Here is a 16,566-nt window from a genome sequence, read left to right as displayed (position 1 = left end):
CTCAAGTAAAATATATTTAGAATTTATTCCTACCTCTGATTTTTTTCTACATGATAGCATTTTAGACCTAGAACAGTAAATTCTTATCTCTTTCTCAATGTCTTCCCTTTTATACAAATGAGAAACCCAGATACTTTGCTTATTCAAGCATATTGTGGAAGAACCAGTTGAGTCTCCACGAGAAATGATTTTCAGACACCGCCACTGGAGAACACTATGAGACATGAAACCTCTGCCCTCTTTTTTGGTTATTTTCTTTTTCAAATTCATGCTGGACATGGGGCTTGGCTTAGCTGAACATTGAAGTTTGGCTGTTTTATCACAAAATCAGGGTTCTTTTTCCTCTTCTCAGCCCGCTAGTAATTATCAACTTCAATAAATTATAGGCATTTTGTATTGCTAATGATCAGAGCTGTAGTTATTGTAGATAGAAACCAGAGAGAGATCATCGGAATTCAAGGACAAAGAGACATTTAAATGGCATAAGGGCCCAAATAATACCAAGTTATGGGAAAATATGCAATCCTCTCCCCTTATTTATTTATTTTTAAAATATTATTCTTCCCTGTCCTATGTACTAGTCTGGCAGAAAGCTGTAGTATGAATATCATGCAGATCAACAGGAAAAACAACCAAGCCAATCTCTTGAAAGAGGTTAGTCCTGATAGGTCAGGGATTAACCCCAGGAGCTGCAAAGCTTCTGCTGACTTCTGGTTTGGTTTTCTTTTTCTTTCTTTCTTTTCTTTCTTTTTTTTTTTTTTTTTTTAGATTTTATTTATTTATTTGACAGAGAGATAGAGCCAGAGAGCACAAGTGGAAGGAATGGCAGAGGGAGAGGGAGAAGCAGGCTCTGCGCTAAGCAGGGAACCCAACGCAGGGCTCAATGTCAGGACCTTGGGATCATGACCTGAACCAAAGGCAGAAGCTTAACCATCTGAGCCACCCAGGCACCCCGGTTTGGTTTTTTACACTGCTTTGAAAATGGTTGCTTCATAGAAGTGGGAATAGGGGCAGTGCAGTGTCCCTTCCCTAGTTTAAGGATGGCTTTTTACTTTCCAACACATGCACTATACCTTGTTGAGGAAATATCCCTGAAGAATACACCTATAGCTCAATTGTATAAATAAATAATTTTTTCTAGAAAAGGCAGTGTTGAAGAAAGGCTAAGGAGAATCCTATCTCTACCTCTAAATGTTCATAGTAATGTAGACAGGGTTCTTCAAAGGCACTTTGAGCTTAGATAAGATTTTGCCTTTGTCTACATTGTCAGGGAGGAAGAAATTTTCTCTGCCCTCAAAGTCCTTCTAGTTGGACTAAGAATCAAAATGACATGAGACTTATTAGCAGGAGAAAATCAAATTTAATTTCATACATGAGAGAAATTCACACAGGCATGAAATTCCAGAGACAGGTAAAATGAAGTATTTTGTCATTCCGACCTTAGGAGATGGGGGTAGGGGTTTGGGACTTCAAAAGGAAGGAATGATATTCACAGGAAGATGAAAAAGAGTAAATGTTTGGTAAATAAATGTTCACTGGGCCACACAGAAACAATGGGACATAGGAGTTTTAATAAACAGATTTTGCTAAATTCCTCCTTGTTTACCCACCCATTCATATTATAATGTAGTTAACTGTGGTGATCAATCTCTTCCTGGAGTGGGTTCTTTACCTAAATTCTTTTTGGGCAGTTGAGGAGGAGGTAAAGAGCTTTTCCTGAATCTGCTGGGTTTTGTTTGCTTTTAACTCAAAATAATCCTCATGCCAAAGTGGCTCATCATGGGGATGGCCTGCCCTTGGTCCTTACAACATACTCCATTATAATTTATTTGGTAATTTAGGGCAAACCTCACACATATTCAAATCATCATGGTAAGGCAGTCATGCTTTATAAGGCTTTTTCAGACTCTCAAGTAAGAAATATAAATCGTGATGTGATGAGCACTGGATGTTATATGTAAGTGATGAATCACTAAATTCTACACATGAAAGGAATTTTACCACATATATTCACTAACTAGAATTTAAATAAAAACTTGACATAAGAAAAAGAAATATAAATCTTAAAATCTTTGAAGAGGTGAATGAAGCTTTTTCCTCTTGGGGAAGATGGGAGTAGAGAAAATTCATGAAGACTGGTGACAGAAAAGTCACAGAGAAAGAAGTTACAATATAGCAAATCTTCACTACAACTTTAGAGATAAAAAAAATACCACAGCAAGGTTCATTGGAGGCATTTCCTCTTTAAATGCCTTTTTTATACTTACTTAATTTTTATAGAGAGATTGCCAGATCCTTCCTAGAAATATAAACTGTCACATTTTATAAGGCTATAAATAATGAAATGTCCCTTCATGGAAAATACTGTCCTATTAAATTTGAGAAGTCATAAATTGTGCTGTTTTCCAGAAGCTCTGAGGAAAAGGGAGTAGTTTGTACTAAATACTTTTGGTAGTATGTAGACCCGGGGAAACTGGCTAGTTTTGAAGCAGCTCTGTTGTGTTCTTCCCAATGAGGACCCAGGGAATTGAACTCCCCTTGCCTCAGGCTGTCTGTCAGCTCCATGTGGAAAGGACATTACCTACTTCTAAGTATATTTTTAAAATTTATAGTCTACTAAGCACTAGGAATTCTTCAGAGAAAAGGGTATTCACTATGGCATTAGCATCTTAAGACAGTATAGTGTTACTACTCTTAGGTCATTTTAATCTTTAAAAGAGTCCTCATTTTTGAGGACAGGGAGCTCGCGTTCCCGCTGATAGTTTTAATACCATGTAGGAAGAGCCAAAGTCATTTTTGGAATGACAAACATGATAGATTCTCTGAGTGAGTCCCCAGCAGCTTCAGAAATACAACCAACATGTTATCAAGTCATATAACCATTGGCTATTCATATATGTGTGTGTGTGTGTGTGTGTGTGTGTGTGTGTGTGTGTGTACATATTCTTATATATTTCTTTTCAATATACTGTGAAGGAAAGAGTTAATAAAGAATAATACTAATTTATGTTTGGACCCCAAACGACTTAACTTATATGTCAAATTGATCCTATTTTTAGTTTTTTCTAAAGTTTTTAAGTGCTACAGTTAAAATGGTGCCAATCAGCATGAAATTCTTTTGATGTTCTGGAAGCTAATATTACAGAAACTAAAATTCAAAAATATGCAGTAGATAAGATTAACAATGTAATGTATATAATATAATTAAGAATATAATGTATATAATATATATCAACTTCTGGATTTGGAGTATCTCAAATCCCAGTTCTTTGGGGTGAAAACTAATTCAAAATAATATAAGGAAAAATGAAAACACTCTTTAAGTTGATTTTCAAGTTACTTTTTATTACTAATACAATTTTGATTTTTAGTATGCATCTTTCAAATACAGTCTTTTGGGATAAACAGTCAGAAATGTCAGTCTAGCAGGAGAACATAGTCATTTTTAATAGAAAATTGTGGACAATGTAGATACTTCTACTTTGAACAGAAATCAAATGTGAAAATCTACTTTCTCTTTAAACATTTCTACAATTCCTCTCTAAATATAATAATTGAGCCTATCTGATACAATCGTTTATCCAAAGTTTCAATTCATTAATACATATATATGCTTGAGCCCTAATAGGGTGGCCCTTTTCAATGTGAGTGATGGTGCCAAAACATAAAAGAAACATATTCAGAAATAAATGGACTAGAACCCGTGCATTTATAAAACTCAAAATACTAGACAAAATCTAAGTCATTTTAATAGCGGACACTTCACACACATGCAATGATGTGATATTTAAACTCAATTTGGCAGAAAAGTGACAAATTAGTGTCCCTATGACTGGCATACTGTAACATTTTAGGGCATGCTTTTTAATCCATGGTAAAACAGGAACTCTGTCTACCTATGTGATTACTACTAGTAGAAAAATATCTTCACAAATGTGGCATATATTTACAAGCAATGGCTCTTCTAAAAATGCTGTTTTGATCTTACAGATATAAGGTATTCTTACCCATAAGAATCAGATCTCAGTGTGGCAGGTCTCCTGTCTCAAACATTAGCTTGAATATAAGCAATCTAACTTTACTCATTTTTAAATAAACTGGAGATTCAATATCTACAATACGTTTTGTAATGATTTGACATTGGCACTTCTGCTTTTCAGAATTATATCTACAAATGACTTCTTGAAACATCAATTTCTAATAAAACTATGAGATGTTCATTTCTTTGTGAGTGAAAAATGTACAACTTTCCTGCCATGTATTGTCTTTCTCTTGATGTCTAGAATAAATTCAGATAATGTCACACAAATGATAATTTTGATCTAGTACATTCAAAGAGGGAGATGGCTATTTTATTATAATAATATTTAAGTTTACAATATCTGCTTTTCTTATTTTGAGTCCAGTGAAAGTTTTAGTGAATAATCTAATATATACCAATTTCTGGAGTTGGAGTATATTAAATCCTAGGAGTAATGGAAAACACTTCTAGCATTTATAAAAGAAAGCAATCAAATAGGATCTGATCCTGCCAGGCAGTCTTTTCTGCTAGGGACCCTTATCTTAAGACACTGACATCTAGAGTGATTCAGCCAATATAATAAAATTTGAAGCAAATAAGACTTTTTGTAGGGGATTCCTGATTATTTGCTGACATACTGATCAATATACCAGGCATTATTTTTTAAGATTCCATAGAAAGTCTTTGGAGTCAATAATTATATTTTATAATTTGAGAGAATTAACAGTACAAAAATTTAAGGGAATTTAACAATATAACTTTAGAAGTATTTATCTTTTCTTTATAACTAAACAAATTAGTATCTGGTTGGGTCCATCAATAAAAGAACATATAATTTCTTCAGATTTTTAATCTTCTACTTCCAAGATAAGGGATCACTTAGACCCTGGAGTTTCTTTTTTTCTTTTTTAAGTTTTATTCTGTGAAAGACACCATTATAATGATAAATTCAAGACTTAAAGAGTAAAACAAAGCCAAATAATCACATTAAAAAATCTAAGAAAAATTTTAATATTCAAAATATTTTTTTATTTTAAAATGCTCTCAATTCTTGTTTATGATGTTAAATATTTTGAATTTCCTTGTACTGAATACTTTGTGGGTATGGCAGTAAAAAGCAGGTGTCTGATTGTCTCATGGTCGTGCTAACAAGGCATGGGTCATGAAATTGACCAAGCAGCTGTTCAGCTTCCTTTGAACATCCTAATGACGGCTTTGTTTTCTGTAACTAAATAAATGGTCATGACCTACAATTGCATAATAACAGACACATCCATCTACCACTTCCTTAAATCCATTAACAATTTTATTTTTCTTCACATCAACCCTCCCTCCACAGAACACATAGCACAAAACCTGCCTCCCAACAATTCCTTTTGGACCTTTAATTATACTGATGACCTAACCCCCTCCTAAATTAATCCTGCATTTATATGATGAGCAACAAAAATGAATAATGCACCAAAGGCCATTCTACCAATGAGAGAATCTCAGAATATCAGAGCTGTTAAGGATATAAGAGATTAAATAATCTGATCTTCTCATTTGACAAATGAGGATACCTGAGCCCAGAATCTATTCCTGTCTCAGGCTGCTGGCTTTAAATAGATTAAAAATAAATTCTATACCTAAATCTTTCTATTACCCATACATTATACAATTTGCCTCAAAAGTCCTTCTGAATTGTATAATTATCTTTCTGTCAAATATTTCTTTCTTTCTGAGAACACTTATATTTCAATTCTAAAAAACTGAATTTCACTGGACTTTTGATAATGTTTCAGAGAAATGTTTAAAACAACATTAAGGAAATCTTTTTTTATATAATTATCATTCAATGGCATGCTCTCATTGAAAATTTCTCCCACGTTATGTTCCTTGCTGTTACTGCTAATGACAATTAGTGCATCATATTTCGTTAATTCCTTCCTAGACTAAGACACTTAGAAGAAAATACTTAATTTCACTTTAAATGAGCAGCGTTTAGTTGCCTAGACTACCTCATATTAATGGAATAAATTGAATTAAGATTATGAATTAGATATAAGTGTCAGCACATCAATGCAGAAAGTGAATTTTTTCCTCAAAGAAATTCTCTACCATGAGCAGACAAGGAAGAGATCACTCACGTATGCATATGTATACACACACACAAACTCAAATAAATGACTTCTGAGAACAAGCCAAGACCAAAAGTGAATCAAAATCTACAGGAAAAGTGAAACACCCTACAAAGGAATATTTTAAAATTACTATTGTAGATGGCACAAGATCAGTTTTTCTAACATTCATGTTTGGCGCCTCCATCCCCTTGGGTGTGGGTTGTAGTTGCAATCAGCTATTGAAAGACAGTAATCAGACCTAGTTTCCATGGACATTATTTCAGAATCATTTCTGGAAGGCTGCCTATAATATGCATATGGCAACGGTGAACCATATTGGGAGTTGGTGGACATATTATTATTAGGTAAAGATGCAACATTATACTCTTGCCTTGCAAATGCGCTCACATTCACCTTCTGGGCTTGAGGAACATAGGACAGTCCCTCGTTCCAATCCTCTGAGTGCCCTGGAAGCACCTTCCTCCTAGCTGCTGAGACCACATTTGCCACAATGGATTCCTGGATGTTTCTGGGTTTAAAGGCATCATCCACTAGACCAAGAGGAGACTTCGCTGCTGTTTCCCAAGGAGTTAGTCTCTTGTTTGCCTTCTCTAGCTCATCAGTTGGTTTGCTAGAGTAGTTATAAGCAGGCTGGAATACCCAAGGAGATGTTGTGGAGATGGTGGGTGGGACTGGTCTTCCAGGAAGAGAAAGGGAGTGTCCAATCTGCTAGAAACAATGAAAATGTTAGTATATCTCATTCATTTTGGTTTGTGCTGATTGACTGTTATTCCAGAGTGATCTTGGCAACATTACTGAGCACTGTAAAAATCAAACCCCCAAAATACTTAGTCCTAAAGCCAAGACAGGCTGCCTCTGCCTGGTGTATTATTAGCTCTGGCCTGGGACTTGGTCCTCACTTAGGACTTTCTTATTGCTCTCCATCTCTGAACCCATAGCCCCAATCACTACCATCTCTCTTGGGCACAACCACCACTGCTGTGACTCTTATCACTGGGAGCTGCCCTTACTTATCTGCCCTCCACATATTCATATCTATATGCACAGCCCATGCTCATTCAGGTCCTGTTTTCCCGGTACAAAATAAACAAAACATATTGACTACCCCAGAAACAGACCATGAGCTACTGGGCTTTTTACTTTTCCCAAGTGACTTCCAATCTGTTATCTTATTTTGGGCCACTGAATATAGCAAAAAATAAATAAATAAATAAATAATTAAAAAAAAAAAATCCAAGAGCTACTTAGATGTATTTAATGTTGCTGATCTGAAGGAGTGGATGGACTTATTCTTCTCAAAATCTATTTTACATCGCTGAAGACCGTGTGGATCTTCATTTCCTAAGCATGGGATATTACCCATGTCTCAGACAAACACTCCTGCCCCTTGTTTCATCTGAGATTTGCTTTTTTTTTTAGTGTGTATTACATTCCTTACTTTTTTGAGATTTTGTGTCCCTGCAACATTCCCCTGTGTATGTGAAATGTTTGGTTTGTCAGTATGCAGAAATATAATTTACTGAAAGCTCTTGTATTCTCTCTCCTCTTGCCCCTTCTCTATTTCCAGGAACCCTGAAGACTAGTTATCTACATTACGTCCTCACACATTCCTATCTGCATGAACCTCTCTTAGACAAACTTCTGGCAAAAAGTAGCAAATTTACACCTAGGGGAAATGAGTCAACTTTAACAGTATTATAACATTGTGTGTTTCTGGAACAAAAAGCATGGCCGTGCTTAAAAATGCATCCAAATTTCATAAATGGTTCCAACAGCTTTTCTTTCTTAACCAAGGCCTTAAATTTAAAGTGAATACCAACACCTGGATTTGACAAACTATCTTAGATTCAAATGGTTTGTTTTTGGTTTTCCGTTAGACACAAAAAGAAGGTAGGTGGTCCATTCTTGGCTTGCATATCAAGAATTAGGGGGTCAATATACTGAATCTTGCCTCTCTCTTTTTTATCATTAAAATATCAGTAATAATGGTTGAGTCCTAACAAATGTTGTTTTCATCAATCTCTTTATCCTAATCTAGATCTAATAATAAGTTCTCTGGACTATATAATCAGGGAGGGGAGAAAAGCCTAATTTTAGTTACCATTTTGGACTTGATTTCCATTTCACATTATTTATGCATTGGTTTCACTCATTTAACAAAAATTTTATTGAACACCTAATACTTCCCAGGCACACTCATCGGAGTCTGGAAATACAAAGATGATTTAAATGAAGTCCTTGCCCTCAAGAAACATGTAACACAGTACTGTTGTTAGCTTTGCAGGGGCAGGTTAGTCAATCATGGAAGGACACTTTAGAGACTCTTTACCTGTCTTGACAGGATCAATAGGGAATTTTCTAAACTGTGAGAAATATTAACATTCAATATGATAAAGTCTATCAACTAGATAGACTAGCTAGACTAGCTAAGGCATAAATGTTAATCAGTTGAATATGTGAGTAAAAAGTAGAATTATGAAGTATGATATTGAAAGAGTAAGGCTCTCTGAGGAAAAAAAATTTTTTGAGGAAAAATTTTAAATAGCATCAAAGTTAAAAAAAATCTCCTGTAGAATAACAAATAGGCCAAATATAGTAGCAGTACTGGCTGTGAAGGAAGAGAGAGCAATTACCTCAATGAACAAAATGACTACTACTCTCCTACAGATTCCTCAGACTGCCAAACATGCCCTCATATTCCTTTAAGTGCTAACAATAGTACATAAACTTACAAACTGTCAGAGATGAGAGATGCAAATGTGATATAAATAAATAGTTCTTTAGGTACGTTGTTTCTGTTTGTGCCCAAAATATTACAGGCTTCTGGTCCCTGCCTGCACCCAAACCCCTAATTTTAACGTATTTCCCCAAAGCAATTTTCACATCTTGTTCTTCGGTGCTATTTCCTTCTGTCAGTCTCCGTCCCAAGGCTCAGGCTGTTCTCTGCTTGGCTGGCTAAAGGAAGCCACATGATATACCCTGAGCCAGAAATGACCAAAGGGATCTGAAAATAACAGAGGTGTTTCCTCTATTTTGGAGTTTGAATGTCTGATGGTAGAATCCTAGCATATTATGGGTTAGATCCTTGGTTCTTGTTTCCACCATGGGTTGTATTAGTACCTAAAGAATTTAAATTTTTGATATGTGAGCACTTAACTGTAACCAGTACGTTAAATTAGCATTACGTACGATGTGTCATCAAATTGCTTTTTTCTTTTTGTCTCCTGCCACCCTTTCATTTTTTTAATGTAAGAAGTTTTTCCACTGTCACTAGATGAAAACTTAGTAGGTCCTGTGGCACTCTGCTTTCTTTTAGGAATAGTCCTGTGGTCACTTTAAGTTACCCAAACTAGTTTATTTCAAAATAGAATATTCCATCCCTTGCAGTAACAAACTCCAGTCTCAAGAGTTAAGTCTCTTCTCCCTGGGTCCTGTTTCAGGAAGATCCACTTCCTTCAGGGAAGGCACTGTGGTTGGCTTCTTTATACTTTCTTTCCTCTCTTCCCTCAGCTTGCTAACTGGGACTTCGGGCTTCCTGGGCTTAAAGGACAAGGATGGGGAAGAGACAAAGAGCAGAGGGGAATTTTTACTTGATTTGGTAACATCATATTCTGGCTTTTCACTCTCAGAGCCAGGTAGGCCCAGACAAGGAAACTTTCACGGGATCTTTGAAGATTCCTATCACTGGCGACATTTTTCTTGTAGTCCTCAATTCATGCCAAGTCATCCCTATTCTCACGGGTAACTTGTGACTCATTCTGCACCCACAAGGAAGCTGAAGCTATGAGACGGTCTATTTGAAGAGGCCTCAAGACAACCCCATCCAGCTCTCCTTTTCTCCTGGCCTGCTGTGGTCCATGGGGAACACACATCATTTGCCTTTGGGATGACAGCAGCAGATTTCCTGGTTCTTTGCCAAAACAATTTGTCAGCCCATGTCTCACCATCCAGATTTTTTGGGAGAGTGTCAGACCCCAATCCACTCTGCCTTCCTGTCCTTCCTCATGCAGACATCTCATATCAAGCTCTCTAAGAAGCTATTTAAAAAAAAAAAATTTTTTTCTTTTTGAGACACAGAGAGAGTGCAAGCAGGGGGAGGGGCAGAGGGAGAAAGAGAATCTCAAGCAGACTTCATGCCTAGGACACAGCCCGACACAGGGCTCGATCTCACGACTCTTAGATCATGACCTGAGCCAATATCGAGAGTTGGACTCTGAACCAACTGAGCCACCCAGGTGCCCCTCTAAGAAGCTACTTTGAAACTCTTCTCTCACAGGGGTGGAGGTGAGGGGGTAGGACCCTACTCCAAACCCAAACCCCGTGATCTATGGCATCCAGAATTCTTCCTCAAGAAATCCTCTCTCCTTGCCGTCCTCTGATAACCTTTTAACAACCTACACCTGACTGGGGGGTTCCAGCGGGAGTGGCTCCCTGCTGTGTTCTTTGTAGAGTCTGTAGTTTCATCTGAAATCAGACTTTAGTGTACAGCATCTCTGATATCTGAGGGCCTTGGGGTATCTTTCGCTTTAATATCCTGTCATGTAACATTACTATTTTCAGAACACTAAGGCCTTTCTCTCATTTTTCTTTTAAAAATGAAATATAGGCTAAAAATAAAAATGATTAATTTCAAGAAATTCAAATAGTCTTAAGAGTTGAAACCTTATACTTCACTCAGGCCTTGCTCTAGAGAAGGGGGTTCACTTGTTTTCAGGGCATCTTGGTCAATCCTTAGGCTTTAACTGTTGAGAACTTCCTCCTTACATTGAATCAACTTTTGCCTCCCATGCTTTTACCCCAGGGATCCTAATAACATAAAATACACCTACTTCCACTTCTATATGCCTTTTCTTCACATATTCCCAGTTGCTTCCACACTCTTTAGACACCTTCACTGTCCTATTGCTATCCCTCATTTTCAAACTAAGGAGAAATAACATCTATGGTGGTCATTCTCTCAAGTCTTCTGCATCCTTCTTCCTCAGTTTGTTAGGTAAGGCTATGCAGATATACTATCTTGATCTTAAGTAGATGTATACACATAAACACAAACACTGAAAGCAAAACAACAAAGACATCATTCAAACTGACTTGGGGCCTTGTCATCTGGCAGATGGCACAGTTCATATTGCATGTAGAACATTCGGTCTGTGTGTATTTAGAGTCATGTGTCCTTTAAGTGTTCAGTGCAGGAAAGTACATGCTAATCTTCAGCCAGTCCAATATAATGGCTGCAGCAACGGCTGCAAAGAACTGAACTCACGAATCACCTGGTGTTATATGTTCCCACCAAAGGTGAAACCCAAAGGAGGCATTTTCCTACCTCTGCCTTTAATAATAGCCAACACTGACAGTTCATACCATGTGCCAAGTGGTGGCTACTAATTGCCTTACATAGAGCATTTCATATAATTCTCAAAACAAGCCCATGAAGTAGGGCCTATTATTGTCCCTATTTTCAAGGACAAAGACAAGGACAGTGAGACTTAAAGATGGTAAGTAACAAGAAAGAAAGAAAGAGGGAAAGAAAGAAGAAAGAAAGAAAGAAAGAGAAAGAAAGAAGAAAGAAAGAGAAAGAAAGAAAGAGAAGAAAGAAAGAAAGAAGAAAGAAAGAAAGAAGAAAAGAAAGAAAGAAAGAAAGAAAAGAAGAAAGAAAGAAAGAAGAAAGAAGAAAGAAAGAAAGAAAGAGAAGAAAGAAAAGAAAGAAAGAAAGAAAGAAAGAAAGAAAGAAAGAAAGAAAGAAAGAAAGAAACCTCCCTAAGGGTAGAAAGCTAGTAAGTACTAGAGTGGGGAAGTTGGCCGTACACATTCACACCAGAGTTCTTAGTCAAATATTAGACCGTACTTGTAATGAAATTGCTTTGAGAAAAAGTCCTTTTAAAAAAAAAGATTCAAATCCAAGCAAGCTAAATGAAATGAGATCTTAGAAATTTTGGAAAGAATCATTTAAATTTTGACTAAGTTTGGGTTAATTACTACTGCCATCTTGCCATTTGTCACAAGCACGAGTAGGTGGCAGGGAATAGGGCGGAGCTCACATTTAGATGCGCTCCCTTCTGTGAAGGTGAGACACACATGGGGCTCTGCCCTCGAGTCAGCTGAACAGCTCGGAGGAGCTGAGGGCCTTTCTCAGCTTACCTTCACCAGCTTTTCATGTCAGTTCAATGCTGATTTATCCACATAAAGCACTTAGTGAAGCAGCTTAATTAGCTTCCTTATTAAACTGTCTGGGTAACCGATTTAACTGGCAGGAAACACTTGACATTTAAAAAGGAAGTGTAGTCTGAGGTTTACATAGGACAATGAGGTGAATTCTAAAGCAATGCAAATAGTCCTAGAAGCCAAAGAAGTTTAATAGGATATATTCTGAAGTTCAAACTATTTTATACCATAAACCTTGAAAGCCAAAAACATTCTCTTAACTGAATTCCTGCTTAAATACGTCATAGTAGCGGAAGTGTCTCCAACAAATGTTGTTTCAGATGTTATTTCAACTCCTTCAAATGTTATTTCAACTCCTTCAACAACTTTCTCTCTTAAACACATGATCAGTAAATATTCATCACAAATATGTACTTTATCGTAGGCAGATTCCAACAGAGGCAAACAGAAATCAAGGACATTTCATTTGCCTTTTAAGTCATTCATAAGAATTTCTAAAAAGCAGAGGGCTATGAAGAGGCACATGAATGGAAGAAAGCACCAGGTATTCTCCAGCTTCCCATGAGCTCAGGTCAAAATCTTGAGAGTCATTGTTGACTCTTCCCTGTCCCTTACACTCCACCTGATCTGTCAGCACTGACTTTAAAATACATCCAGTCTGCAACCATTTCCCATGCCTCCGCTGGTACCATCCTAAGCTAAAGCCACATAATCTTGCCTGGATTATTGCTACGGTCTCCCAATTGATTTCCCTGGTTCCACCCTTGCTGCTCTCGTCTACTCTCAAATGGCAGCCAAAATTACCCTGTTAAAACCTGAGTCAGATTATGCCACTTAGTCCTCTGTTTAAGATCCTCTCATGCCTTCTCATTTCAAAAAAGGAAAATCAAAGTCCTTTCATTGACCCACAAGGCCCTGTAAAATCTGCTCGGGCCCACCCCTCCTTAATCTCTGATTTCATCTCCTCCTGCTCTTTCCCTCTCACCTGGATCTAGCCACACCGGCCTCTGCTATTTTTTTTTTATTTTTAAAGATTTTATTTATTTATTTGACAGAGAGAGACACAGCGAGAGAGGGAACACAAGCAGGGGGAGTAGGAGAGGGAGAAGCAGGCTTCCCGCGGAGCAGGGAGCCCAATACGGCGTTCCATCCCAGGACCCTGGGATCATGACCTGAGCCGAAGGCAGAGGCTTAACGACTGAGTCACCCAGGCACCCCATCTGCTATTTTTGAACACACCAGACACACTCATGCCTCAGGACCTTTACACTTGTGATCTTTCTGCCTGGAACACAGTACTCCAGATATCAGCATGACTCTTATTTCTTTTCCTTCGGGCGTTACTCAAATATCATATGATCACTATTTGACTATTGTCTATGTGTCTGTCTGTCTGTATCTCTCTCTCTCTCAAAATTCCCTATGCCGTTCCCTGTTTTATTTCTCCCTTTAGGCCTATGTCTATTAAACATACTAAATGTTTTATTTATTTTGTTTATGTGCTTCTTCCCACTAGAATTTTGCTCCATGTAAGAGTAAGGGTTATTGTTTCATTCTGTTTTGTTCATGAAGACATCCCTAGACAAAAAACAGTTCCTGGCAAGTAGATGCTTTAGTAAATATTTGTTGAATGAATGAACAATTTCTATATCAGACTGCTATAACCAGGAAACTTGGTTAGCTTCACCAAAATTTTTCATCTTGCCTCAAGATGTAGACCTTCTCACAACACTTACATGTGGTGAGGGACTCACACAAATAGACTTATCCCCACCACCCTCACTATACACACACCAATATGCACACCAAGCCATGTTTGCCAAAACAAAGAGGATGAATCAATATTTACAAACAAATCAACTTTTCCAAGCAGGTAGAAGATTTTAAGGTACAAGTAAAATCATTTGCATTTTAGGTCAGTGCAAGCATGAGGGTTTAAATAGAACTGTTCTGACTCCCCAGATGAGAAAAGTCCTAGAATTTTATGCATGAATCCTAAAGAGAGCCTAAAATATATTTGCAAGAGTGAAAAAAAAAAAAATAAGACCTAAGAAGAAAAAGATAATGGACATTGGGATTAGTTAGAATTGCAGAAGGGAGGGGTGCCTGGGTGGCATAGTCCATTAAGAGTGTGACTCTTGGGCGCCTGGTTGGCTCAGATGGTTAAGCGTCTGCCTTCGGCTCAGGTCATGATCTCAGGGTCCTGGGATCGAGTCCCGCATCGGGCTCCCTGCTCCTTGGGAGGCTGCTTCTCCCTCTGCCTCTCTCTCTCTCTCTCTCTCTCTCTGTCTCTCATGAATAAATAAATAAAATCTTTAAAAAAAAAAAAAAGAGTGTGACTCTTACTTTCGGCTCAGGTCTGATCTCAGGGTCCTGAGACTGAGCCCCTTGTCCAGCTCCAAGCTTAGTCTGGAGTCTGCTTGGGACTCTTTCTCCCTCTCCCTCTGACCCTCCCCACTGCTCTCTCTCTCTCTCTCAAATAAATAAATCTTAAAAAAAAAAAAAAAAAGAATTGCTGAAGGGAAAGCTGAAAGGTGATTTGCCATTTATCATGAGACTGCAAACAGGTATAGGAAATGGCATTTTCTACTAACTAATCTCTTAGGGGCACTCCCATTTTCATGAGTCTTAGATTAATTTTCCTGGTAGAGAAGCAGGCTAACAGGAAAGATATTTCTCCATGGAGATGTAGAACTCCTATATCTAGAGATCTTTAAATGTAGGATAAATGCTCCTTTGAGGTGATTCACATACAGTCAAGCTTGACGTCAAGGAATGAGGAGCATTTTAAGGTCATTTTTGTTCTAGTCTCTTAATAAAACAATCTTGATCTCATATTTCCTGGGATCTGCCTTCCTAAAGTGAATCTTAAGTTTTCTTCACCAGTGGAGTTTTTAGAAATTCTGTTGTAGCACTCTCATCGATAAAATGGAGGAGAGCGTCCATTTCTTTAGACAGAAATCTGCAGCATTATGCTGCTCATCAAGAATAGTGCAGATCAGGACGAATGAGTTGTATTATTGATTAGAAAAGTAGCCAAGTAACCATACATTGCTTAGATAAATAAAATAAACATACTTGGACATCAGAAAAAGAGATACCATCTTGTAGCTAGTGCTTCTCATTTTGGCTCTGCCGCTGACTATTCATCTTTATTCACTTTAGATTAACTTTTAGATTAAATTTGGGTTCTAACACAATACACGTTTTAAAAGTTTATTTTATGTTTGAAGGAAATTCCTTCGTGAGAAAGGCTAAGGGTTATAAATGACAATGGAAGCAAGCATGATATACTGGAAAGAATGTGAACTCGGATAACTTGGATGTCACACTGACCCGGGAGTCCTGCCTCCACCTCTTGCTACCCCTATGCTTCCCCCTCTCCAGCCAGTGTTTTCCTTGGTTGTAAAGCGGTAACAATGCCGGCTACAGTTTCAAGAGCAGGGGTAGAGGAGAAATTTCGTTTAGAAATCGAATGCCCCACAACAAATGGCGATTATTCTTGTTTTTGTGAGAAGAGCCTGTGAGGTCTTAGAAGGTGTCAGAGACCTGGCAGAACCTTTTGTTCAAGAGGCAACTGCATAGGCAGGCTGCCGACTGGGATAAAAATAGGAGGGAGCCTTGCCTTTGAAGTGGCATTAGCACCACACGCCTCAGATACCGCAGCAACAGCCCCCCCTCCGACCCCACCTCTCTACTAGCTCCGGGGGGGGGGGGGGGACAAAATACAGACTTCTTGATCTTTCTTAACCCTCTATTATAAAAGAATAAAAATAACCACATTCAATGGAAGGTCATGAAGACCGATGTTAGGGAGGAATCTGCATATACTTCTGTGGTCCCTTTCATCTTAGATAGCGATGATAGCAAGACCTAAAATGTATAGAATTTTTACTATGTACTAATCACAGTGCTAAGCAAGTTTTTCTATGAACTCATTGAATCCTCTCCACAACCCTCTGATCCCCAATCTTGCAAATCAGGAAACTGAGGCATAAAAATTAGGTAATTTACCCTAGGTCGCACAGCTGGGATGTGTCTGTAGAGGGAAATTTAAAAACGAAAGTCATAGGTGATAAAATTGTATCTAAATAATTTTAAGGCACTAAATCTATTAGTGAAGAGAAATTAACTACACAGCAATGTTTTACCCTCTCACCTCCCTTTATCCTCAAAAAAGTATGCCATTCTAAAAACGATAACCTATGAAAGCACTCCTATTACTATATACTGTGTTCTATTTAAAAAGCTGGAATTGCC

General features: G+C 37.7%; 1 protein-coding gene across 2 annotated transcripts in view; it reads right to left on the bottom strand.

The window, feature by feature from the left end:
* Positions 1 to 3,324: 3,324 nt before the first annotated feature.
* Positions 3,325 to 16,566, bottom strand: part of SYNPO2 (synaptopodin 2) — a 166,128-nt gene continuing 152,886 nt past the window's right edge. The window contains exon 5 of one of the 2 annotated variants that reach the window (XM_078069181.1): positions 3,325 to 6,849. In XM_078069181.1, the coding sequence (XP_077925307.1) occupies positions 6,310 to 6,849 (540 nt within the window). In that variant the 3' untranslated portion in view covers positions 3,325 to 6,309. Of the gene's footprint in view, positions 6,853 to 16,566 lie in introns of both variants that reach the window. The other variant, XM_036091772.2, reaches the window with a different exon arrangement.

Source organism: Halichoerus grypus, chromosome 3 (genome assembly GCF_964656455.1).
Source record: "Halichoerus grypus chromosome 3, mHalGry1.hap1.1, whole genome shotgun sequence".
Taxonomy (NCBI): domain Eukaryota; kingdom Metazoa; phylum Chordata; class Mammalia; order Carnivora; family Phocidae; genus Halichoerus; species Halichoerus grypus.
Note: the sequence above shows the minus strand (reverse complement) of the source record. Positions and strands in the feature narration are given on the sequence as shown.